At 42.1% G+C, this 10,442-nt stretch overlaps 1 protein-coding gene across 1 annotated transcript; it reads right to left on the reverse strand.

Annotated features, from left to right (window-relative positions):
• Positions 1-309: 309 nt before the first annotated feature.
• On the reverse strand, positions 310-10,386 carry fbln5 (fibulin 5; the record flags this gene model as incomplete). The annotated part of the gene is made up of 11 exons (XM_079174186.1): positions 310-1,041; positions 2,103-2,298; positions 2,402-2,528; positions 3,038-3,160; positions 3,586-3,702; positions 3,892-4,008; positions 5,059-5,181; positions 9,447-9,716; positions 9,888-9,936; positions 10,138-10,192; positions 10,343-10,386. 11 exons carry the CDS (start codon positions 10,384-10,386, stop codon positions 880-882), a joined length of 1,383 nt encoding a protein of 460 aa, XP_079030312.1. The 3' UTR covers positions 310-879.
• Positions 10,387-10,442: the final 56 nt, after the last annotated feature.

Here is a 10,442-nt window from a genome sequence, read left to right on the forward strand (position 1 = left end):
ATTGTGTTATACGATTTGATCCCTCTATTTGTTATAGTCTACCCACAACATTACATTATAATCCCACATGTTTCTGTAGCGTCAGGAGTTCCAGAGCCTTGTTTTTGTGCAACCCACTGACAAAAATTGCTAAAGTTTTAAAGTTCAACATTTCATGTAATCCACAAATTTGTTACAGCACCGCCAATTTGTGTCCCTACATTTGATATTCATAATCACACAGTTTGTTAAAGTCCTCCTGAAAACATTAATCCTAAAATAAAGTGTGCCGTCAGGGCCAGCTCATGCCAGAGACAGTTGTGTAGTGAAGGCATTTATTGGTGTAAAAGAAACTGTGATCAATAATTCAGTTAATGACTGGCTGTTACATCATTTCAAATATTGCCACTGCAAATACACAATTACACTTCAGCTCAGATAACCGTCTCATAATTAAAAAAAAACAGCGCTTGATTTCGGCATATAAAAGTTACTTTCACAGCTTATCTGAAGGGGTGAAAATTCACAGACAACTGGGGGAAAAATAAACTGTATTGTGTATACGCTGGTACTCAGTGCGGGTAATTCCCATCATTTTCTAAATAGAGGATGTCAGAAATTGTACACCATAAATACCCCTATGTGTCGAAAGTCCGTATCGCAGCCATAAAAGCCCAGTGTCCATTAAACCAGGGTGGGGATTCCAGCACAGGGATGCTTTTCCCATCAGCTGATCTTGGAGTCTTTATCGGACGTGTCTTTATTATGGATGACATAATGATATAAAAAAAAGAAAAAGGTGATCAACTGTCTCAAACAAACCATGACATCAGCTGCAGATGAGGGCAGCTCGATTCTTTGAGAGGGGGGGGGGGGGCGTCAAAGTTCATTTTGGGGCGCTCAGAACGGGTGCTCTGAGACAAAGACCGTCAGACGAATGATGGAGCTGCCTCTGAAGTTGATGACGTTGTTGACCGTGACCATCTCCAAGTCCAGCACCAGCTCTCTGGGCCCCTTGATGGGCCGCGACAAGACCAGTGTGGCGCTCACGTTACTGGTTTGCTGAAAGATGCGGAAGACAGGAGAGGAATGTGAGGAATGAAGTGCAGGAAACGCTTTGAATGTGACAGCTGCACACGACGGGGGAAATCCAAGTCTCAGGGCTTTGTCGTATCACGTACAACCAGGAAACACGAGCACAAAGTCGAGGAAGGTCAATGTGTTGTGTAGTGCATACAGGACCAGACTAGGGCAGCAGAAGGTAACTTTAGAAAGATATTGCAAAAGCTCATGTGGTCATGTATTCATGCTGCAGATAGTCTTTATATATCCTCCTAAAAAGTCTCTGTTAAGACTATATCTTAAAAAAAGAAAAGTCACCCTCCCAAAAACATTACACAAAGTTATTGCTCCATCTACTGGACGAGGTCAGGTGCTTCATCCTCCCTTTTCTCTACAGGCATTGTGCTCAACACACTGTATGTGTTTACTTGGTGTACAGCCCCATTTTCACATGAGACATTTTGACTTTTTTCCTACTGCGACAATCAAACACATGACCTTAAATTAAATACAAAGTACAAGCACCATAACCCTCAAATTTGGCATTGCACCCCCAACATTTGTTATTTCATGTAAACCCAGTTTTATTCATAGTGCCCCCAAATGTGGCACACTGTAGGAGTGAAACAATGTGTTGTTATCCCCAAATCATATCTTATCATTTGATAAAATCCCAGTTTCCTTTAGTGCCCAACATGAATCACTGGATGGAGCTTCCAAATCACAAAAGAAATTTGGTGTCAAGACTCAAAAAGTTATTAGTTATTAGTTTGTTGAAGTTATTCTAAATCATAAAATTACCAAATTGCTTGTTGTATTCCCCAAGTTTGTCTAATTGCTTTCAAGTCCACAAATTATTATCCTTTGTTATTAGCTGGGGGGATATTTAGAGACTTGAGAGCCTAATACACACTATAATAACAAATCACAATATTTAAATTATGACAAATTATCAAAGGACTATTATATGACATAAGACCTTTTAAACTCTGCCCCTTTAAAGCTCTAAAGATGTGATACTTGTTGGTGTCTACAGTTTTATGGATCGCTGACGTACTCACCCTCATGTAAAACTCTCGCCCCTCATTGCCCGACTTTATCTGGAATATGTAGAAGGCGCCGGGGTAGCGCGTGGTGGCCTGCATCTGGAAGATGTCTGCAGGCACAGTGCGCCCCGACGACAAGTCCATGTGTCGGTACAGAATAGTGAAGGGTTTGTCCCTGCAGGCAGGGTTCTCAGCAGAACACATACACTGACTGCGGAGGACACACAGGGGGCAGTATTAAGATATAATGCAACATATAACATTTCACTTCTGCGCGGTAATGAATACGTAAATGTAACGGTAGAAGTACTCACTTGTCACCAACTTCGACGTAAGGAGAGTGACACTGTAAAGCATCCAGGCATGTATAGCCTCCCTGGAAATTGAAACATACTTGTGCTGTTGTACAGGTGTTGTTACCAGTGTCACATTCATTGATATCTTTAAAATCAAACACACAACAATCAAAGTCAGTTACATCATCATCATCATCAGAGAAACAACATTTAGAGAGCATCAACAATACGGTATTTGAGAATGGCTGGAAATGGTACAAAGAACAAAGAAAGCACATAATAATACTTCATAAGGTGACACTTGTCTTAAACATTAGCTGACACACATGTGCAACTTTTCCAAATGCTGGCTTTATCGGAGCATTGCGGGTTTGTTGTAATCACACACACAAAAAACTCAAATAAGACACATTTTAGGTGATAGATGAAAAAAATATTCATAGCAAAAAGTGATCAAAGAAAGCAGGATTAAATAACATTCAAAACGTTCCTCATAAAATAAAGATTACAAACACAACAAGACAATTCACAGCAGCTTTGTGAGTTATGTTTTCATTCAAAGTTGCCCGAATATTTGACACTGCATCTAAACTGCCCGCCAAAAAGACATTGAAAATATACATTTATTCAGTTGTCCTCTGTCCTGAAGTTTACCTTCACAACTCCTGCCGTCCTCAAATACATAATATCCCGGCGGACAGACGCAGGAGAAAGAGCCGGGGGTGTTCACGCAGCTGTGCTGACACAGAAACTCAGAGAAGCTGCACTCATCCAAGTCTACAGGGAATAAAAGAAAGAATTAACGATGCTCACTGGCTCAGCGGTCAGAACTAATGCCAAAGCCTTGGGTTCAAATACATGAATATGTTTGTCTGTCATCAGTATAGAAGCCAGCCTGTGATACCCAACTGGAACAGGCTCCATCTTCCTGTGATGCTGCACTGGATAAGTAGTTATAGAAAATAGATTAATGGAAAGACAGTGTTAGGGATATATTATATTATGGAAGAAAATCCAGATTAAATCTAAAGTGTATCTAGTTGAATAATGTATAGTTTGGCTCATTTAGAATGATAATATTTCATGTTTGTTGTAAAACGTTAATGCTCTACAGACTGGCTTCAAAGTCACAAAATGTTGTTTTCCAGATATAAACGATTGATCGCCACTAAAATATGAAAACCACAACCAGCTCGTCTCACCAATGCAAGTAGTTCCGTCGGACGCCAACTCGAATCCCTCGTCACAGTTGCACATGAAGGAGCCGTAGGTGTTGAAGCAGCCGTGACTGCACGGTTCATCTTCACACTCATCCACATCTGGAGGAACAACAGTGGATGGGAGGTTAACACAGCACGGAGGTGTGCATGAGTGTTTAACTGTGTGAGCAGCAAAGTAGGAAAAGAAACAGTGTGCATGTGTGCATCTGCGTGTGTTTATTTGCACAGGACAAGTGTTATGCCCCTGTGTGTGTGTGTGTCTGTCTGTGTGTGTGTGTGTGTGTGTACCTTGACAGGTCCTGCTGTCTGGGTTGAGGATGAAGCCGGGGTTACAGGAGCAGGAATAAGAGCCGGGGACGTTGGCACACAGCTGTTGGCAGTAACCATAGCGGCATTCATCAATATCTGTTGAGACAGAAAGAGACAAACTGGTTATGAATCAGAATATAGACATGCTGTAGGTCTGTCTACTGTGTTAAATTATAAATAAATAAATAAAAACAGCTTAATAAGACACTGCTTCTTCATGATTTATTTATTTGATTTGGCAAAATGTCTGCTGAGCTGCTCCGCTGCACAGAACATGAAGAGGGCGCTGTTCTCCATGAGGAGGGTGAGAATGAAGACGGGAAGCAGAAATGTCTTTTCTACATTATCCAACAGTTTTACAAGTAAAGTGGTCTTAAGTTTAGGAAATACTTGCACTGATATTCCTACTTGACCATTGCCCTGAGTCATTTGAGGCACATATCAACCAGGAAGTGACTCAAAATGACCTCAAGGAAACTTTAAATGACTACAAAGAGACACAAAAAGACTACTAATGATTAACACAACTACAAAGAGATGCAAAATAGCTGCAAAGAGGCACAAAGAGAGAAAAGGTGCAAAACAACCAGAAAAAATGACTACAAAGAGACACAATACAACTACAACATTATACAAAACAACCACAAAGACACAAAACTACAGAGATGCATAACAACTACAAATAGAGACTAAACAGCTATAAATGCTACGTGTTTTGCCTCTATGTGGGAGATGTGGTGACGTTTTGCATGTCTGTTCTCAGCAGCCTGACTGGACTTAAATGTCTGATGTCGGATCACTGTTTCTCGCTGGTGATTCTAAGGAAAACATCACAGAATTGATACAATCAACGCCAGAAATCATTGAAATCACTTTTTGGTCCCGATGTTTGATCGCTGGTTGCATTAAAGATGTTAAAGACTGTGAACGCACCACAATTTAAGGGGCGTTCCAACTGTTTCTGAAAGCAACTTCATCAATTCACAACAACTTCATCGATGGATTAGCTTTCTCAGACACATCTCACATCTCTGCCATTTGATTTTCCACAACTTGAATAAAGTGATTGGTATACTTTTGAAAACGTTAAGCACTAATGTGAAGTTCATACACGTAAAGTCACTCTTATGCTAGATGATCACTCACCCTGGCACTGTCCTCCAATGAGCCAGTATCCTTCAGTGCAGGAGCAGGTGTAGCCGCCTGCTGTGTTGATGCAGACCTGGGTGGGGTTACAGTGATGAGAGTTTGTCTCACATTCATCAATGTCTGGAACAGAGAGAAGCAGCAGAGGAGAGAGACAGAGGGGTGTTATTATTGATTGTTGTTTTTTTTCCTTTTTTTTGTGGTTAAAAACAAACAAAAGAAAACAGTTCAATCCCGAGTGGAGAATGTAAGAAACAAGATAAATAGATAGATGGATATATGGAGAGAGACAAGAACTTTAGTGTGCGATAAAAACATTTAAAAGAGTACAATTTGGGGAAAAAGTCCTTTTTTATATTTCAAAGGTAAAAATTGCAGCTCATAAAAGCTACACAGTCGACTGATGTTAACGCTAAAGGCCTTGCTGGAAAGCATGTCCACCAGACTGCTGGCTGACAGATTGCCCAAAAGTCTGTTTCTCCAACACTCAGGTTTTCACCACCCCGTGTTAAAGAAAACATCTGAACAGTTAACATTTCAATAGAGCATCAATTTACAGTTGTGTTTGCACAAGAATAAAGATTTCTCAGATTACAATCTGAATTCCTTTGACGCCTCTGGAGCAGCTCACACACTACATCATAATAGCCATATTTCCTTATGAGGATGTGACAAATCACAAATTCCAACCTCTGTTTCTGGTTCTCAGACCATGAAGTCACCGATCGCTAGAAAAGCGTTGGGGGGGAAGTGGGTGGGAGCCCAGCGTTTTGTTTGGACAGGCAGCTTTGATAAGCGATAACGTCTGTCGGTGGGACCGTCGCCCTTTGTGGCAACTGATCGCTGGCCCTTCACCGGGGCGGAGGCGGCCACCGGCCAACAGCTACAAGGCCCCTCTGACACCTGCTTGCAGTTACCAGTCAAAACCTCTCTGAATGGTCGTCATCTGCACCCCATGTGTAGCATTACTGCAGATCTCCAACGTACACGCACGAGCTGCAGGATCATTTCAGTTCAGCTCCTTATTTAGACTGTTTCATGAGCTGCCCACGAGCTTTGAGGTCACCGCTGACAAACCTGATCAGCTTCAGGGAAGACAAGACCGACGGGGTTCGTTTGAAATGTCCGTCACATGTAGGAAAACTGAGAAAACTTGGAACAGTTGACCCCAAATTTGTACACAAGCTGTTTTAAAACAACCCCCAGTGGCTGTTGATGCCACGTACTCTTGGTTATGGAGATGAACATGTCAGCTGTGTTCATCATCTGCTGTCAAATCAAATGGAAAATGCACTGAATGTGATCATCAGCAAGTTGTAACTGTGAAATGTCACAAACAGATCAGCTATTGTACATTTTGGGTTTTCAAAAGCCTACAAGATTGGCCGTTTTTTTCTCAAGCCACAGAGGAGCATTTAATCCTTCGACTCGAGCAAAAACACGAAAATCCCCAAAACCGGAGTTACGAGCGGAAATGAACTGCACAGTCCCAAGTGAAGCCTCATCATTTGACCTACAATACTCTCGGCTTGCTGGGTCATATGACGATCACGTGTGTGTGAAAGAGCGCTTGAGCAATCCATGAAAGATGAAAGACCCAACAGCAACATGTCTTTCCTCTTTATTCTGGGTCATTTTAAAATCTGGCTGGAATTAGTTGGGTTTTTTTTTGTGAGAAAGTAGTTCTCAAAGTGAAAACTGTTCCCAGTGAAGTCGGTGTCGTCTCGTGTCCGGTTTCGGGCGATGCCCTTTTGTATTCTAGTTAAAAGAATAGTTCAACTTTTTGTCAAACACACTTATTCGCTTTCTTGATGAGAGTTTGATGAGAAGATTGATCCGTTCAATATGAAGCTGGAGCCAGGAGACGATTATCTCAGCTGAAATCAGAGGGCAGCCAGCTCGTCTGGTTCTATCCAAATATAACAAATCCACATACCATCACCACTTTATCTTGTTGGTTTAATCCATACAAAAAGCAGTTGTGGTCGCAAGTTGTGCCAGACCGTTTCTTGGCTTTTAATACTTTCGTTTTTGTTTGGATTAAACAAACGAGATAGAAGGTGTTATGGCTAGCTGTTTCCCCTTGTTTCCGGTCTTTATGCTAAGCTAATTGGCTTCTGGCTGTAGTTTGAAATTTACCGTGGCGTTATCATTCTTCTCATCTAATGCTTTTCAAGAAAGCGACACCACTCCTTTTAGGAAAATGTTAATGCACACAATGACTCTCTCGACTATAATTCTGCTTCCAACTTTGAGTAAACAGTTTGAGGAAGGCCCTTTCCTGTTTCAACACGGCTAACTTTCTCCATTAATCTTGCGGTTGATTGGAAGCAAATTCCTGCAGCCAGGGTCTGAAATCTGGTGCAGTTTCTTCACAGACGCGTGGCGGCTGTTAATGCTTATGGTTTTGTAATAAGATGTTCAGCAATCAGGTGTCCACATAGTGGATCTACTTAGCTAGATACCACTAGGGAAGATTAATAATAGTCTATTTGTAAAGTGTGTAACCTGGTGCAGCGAGAAACCGGCTAAGAGACAGATAAGACTACAACACGCCATAGTGCTGCTTGTAAAAGGCCTTTGTAGTAATATCTGACCTGAAAAACAAAACCCACAAATGCATAAACGCAAGGCCTACTTTGTTCCATTAGTCTCCCACACTGGTGCCATTAGTGACATTGTTGGAGTGTAGTGCCTTAGCTTAAAGACAAAGCAATGTTTGTTGCAGGTTGAGACGGGAAGTCACGGTCTGTTTAATTTCTGCCCCACAGCAGCATCAATCAATAACCCATTACGTCACCACACACACACAAACACACACACATCCACCCACCAGGGTCTGAGGACTGGTTTACGAATGGCCTCAACAGAGGCATGCCTGTTCTCCTTGAAACAGATTTGGCAACACATGACCTCATCTTTGGCACTGTGATGGTGTAGTTTACCCAAACAAGGTTGTGAGCCGATTCCCTGACAGGTCCTCTCTCCCCTACAAAGACAAACAGTCCGTATTTGTGCATGAGCTAAACTCTAAAGCTCTCTTCAGAGAAAACTCTTCTGTAAGTGCACATTTTCCACTCATTACAGGGTCACGGCTGATTTATCCAAAACACCCCAAATGGACTTTAAGGAGGCCATTTTCAACAGCTTGTCCCGGCTGGCCGCACTGGGGAAATTCAGCATCAGACATTTAGTGTTTATCCAACAGCTGGGAATTCTTGCGGTTGTGAAATTCAACAGAATCAATCAGAAAGCAGAAATGTCTTCACTGAGAGGAGTTGAACGCCCCCCCGCTTCGGCTGGGTGACGGCAGAAATGTCGCTGCACCGGGCATCAAACGACATCTGTCCCTGTGATCTGACCGGAATCATACGTTCCCCCTGGAGTTCAACCGTAATCTCTGATAACTTGCACTGAATTTCTGCCCTCTATCGCGTGTCCCTCGTCTATAGTTTCACTCTAACATGTGATACACGGCAGGAGGCGGCAGATGTCGGGCCTGTCGTTCTCAGACCATTCACATCTGTCGCGCAGAGATTCAGCGAAGGGAGGAGAAACTGCAAACAGCTGCAGTAAGAGACAGACACCATCCACTCTTACAGGAAATAATGCAGTAATGACCCTTAAAACATGATGTGAACACCCATAACATGTCACCTTTTAAGACTCACTGCAATGATTCCAGGACTTTCATCTAAAAATGGTTCCCAAGACTTGAAGGTTGCAGCCCTGACTCCTAAAAAATATGCAAAACACGGGACTTTCACCCAGTAGACCGCTGTTTGTGTCCCGGGCAAACCATTTGTTACCAAAACATAACTAAGTAGTTTACTTGCATAAACATAACTAAGTACTTGCGTTTAACTTTTTTTCTTTTGTTTCATGTGTCATTTTAAGCAAAACCATGTTTTTTACTAAATCCAACCAATTAATTTTATAGTGTTTTTTGTTTTGTTTCGCTTCAGTTTACAACACTAACCTTGGCTGGTTATCAGACAGAATTGTCAACTCAAACTCGATGGAGTGGGCGGAGAGACAGATTCAGAACTTTTCTTTTTCTTCTTTGCTGCCCGTTAACTATCTGAGAACCCATTACATTTGTCATGTGACCTACTGGAGGGGCCACAACCCCCAGGTTGAGAACCCCTGGACTAAACTACCAAACTAAATAAAGTAGTTAAAAGCACTGATTACACATATTCATCAGTATTGACAATCAAATAATGTCATATTATAATATTGACATTACACACCAACGTTTACTGTTAATTCTTTAATACATTGTTATGATGATACTTCTTTACTTTTTGAATGCATGACTTACTTATAGTGGAGTATTTGTACATTGTTGTAATAGTACTTTTACTTACAGTTGGTCAGTTACTCACCATTACAGGTGCCATCCTCTGCAGGACTATATCCCAGGATGCATTGCGCAGTGGTCCTCACTCTGGGGTAGCTGGGCTCCACAGATCTCGGTGGACCTGGGAGGAAGGGGTCCGATGAGTCCGGGTAAACAGGCTCGGGTAGGGCCGGGATCTCCGGTCTGTACGGCTGGTTGTACAAGTTCCTCGGGAGGCACAGGTAGCCTCCGTTCTGGTTCACACAGCGCATGTCTCCTCGGCAAACATCTGGCTGGGTACGGCACTCATCCTCATCTGGAATACAACGATGAGATCATTCCCGCATCCAGGACATCTGTGGGCTTGTGATTCATTTACTTCTCAACATATGTGAATTTGGGAACTTATTCTACTTCACACTCGGGTCTTAATGACATGCCCCCAATTTAACTTATACATTATGTGAGCAGAAGTCATGTCACTCACCGATACACTGTCTCGACATGCGGTCATAAGCAAAACCTTCTGTGCAGGTCTGTGGAGAGATGATCAAGAGGCTGTTTGAAAATACTGACGAACTACAAAACTATTCATGAAATACTATTTTAATGAGAAGTTGTATCCGTTACAATTTGCCATGCATTATTCAAGCTTTACACACTGACAGTTCGATCACTCTTGACCATGATCTTGGTTTTAAAATGAATGAAAACACAGGACGGTGCTGCTGTGTTACCTGTCCGTGTCCAGGCTGGATACAAAGCAGAATAAATACCAGAGCTGCCAACATTCTGCAAAGAGGGAATGTCAACATTTTAAACTTTTGTCAGAAACAGTGTCGTTAAAAAAATCGGTGCGAGCATCCCGTTACATATCCATTCAATCACAAATAAAGCACAAATAACTCCGTTACGCAAAGAGAAAAAAGTAAGATTACTGACTTTGCAGAAGAGCAGAACCTGAAGCCACGTACTTCAAAAAGCATGGTTGATGGTTTCTCAAAGGAAAGATTTAGACGACCCGCAAATTCTCCCCAAATCC

The sequence above is a fragment of the Pholis gunnellus genome (assembly GCF_910591455.1).
Source record: "Pholis gunnellus genome assembly, chromosome: 15".
NCBI lineage: Eukaryota > Metazoa > Chordata > Actinopteri > Perciformes > Pholidae > Pholis > Pholis gunnellus.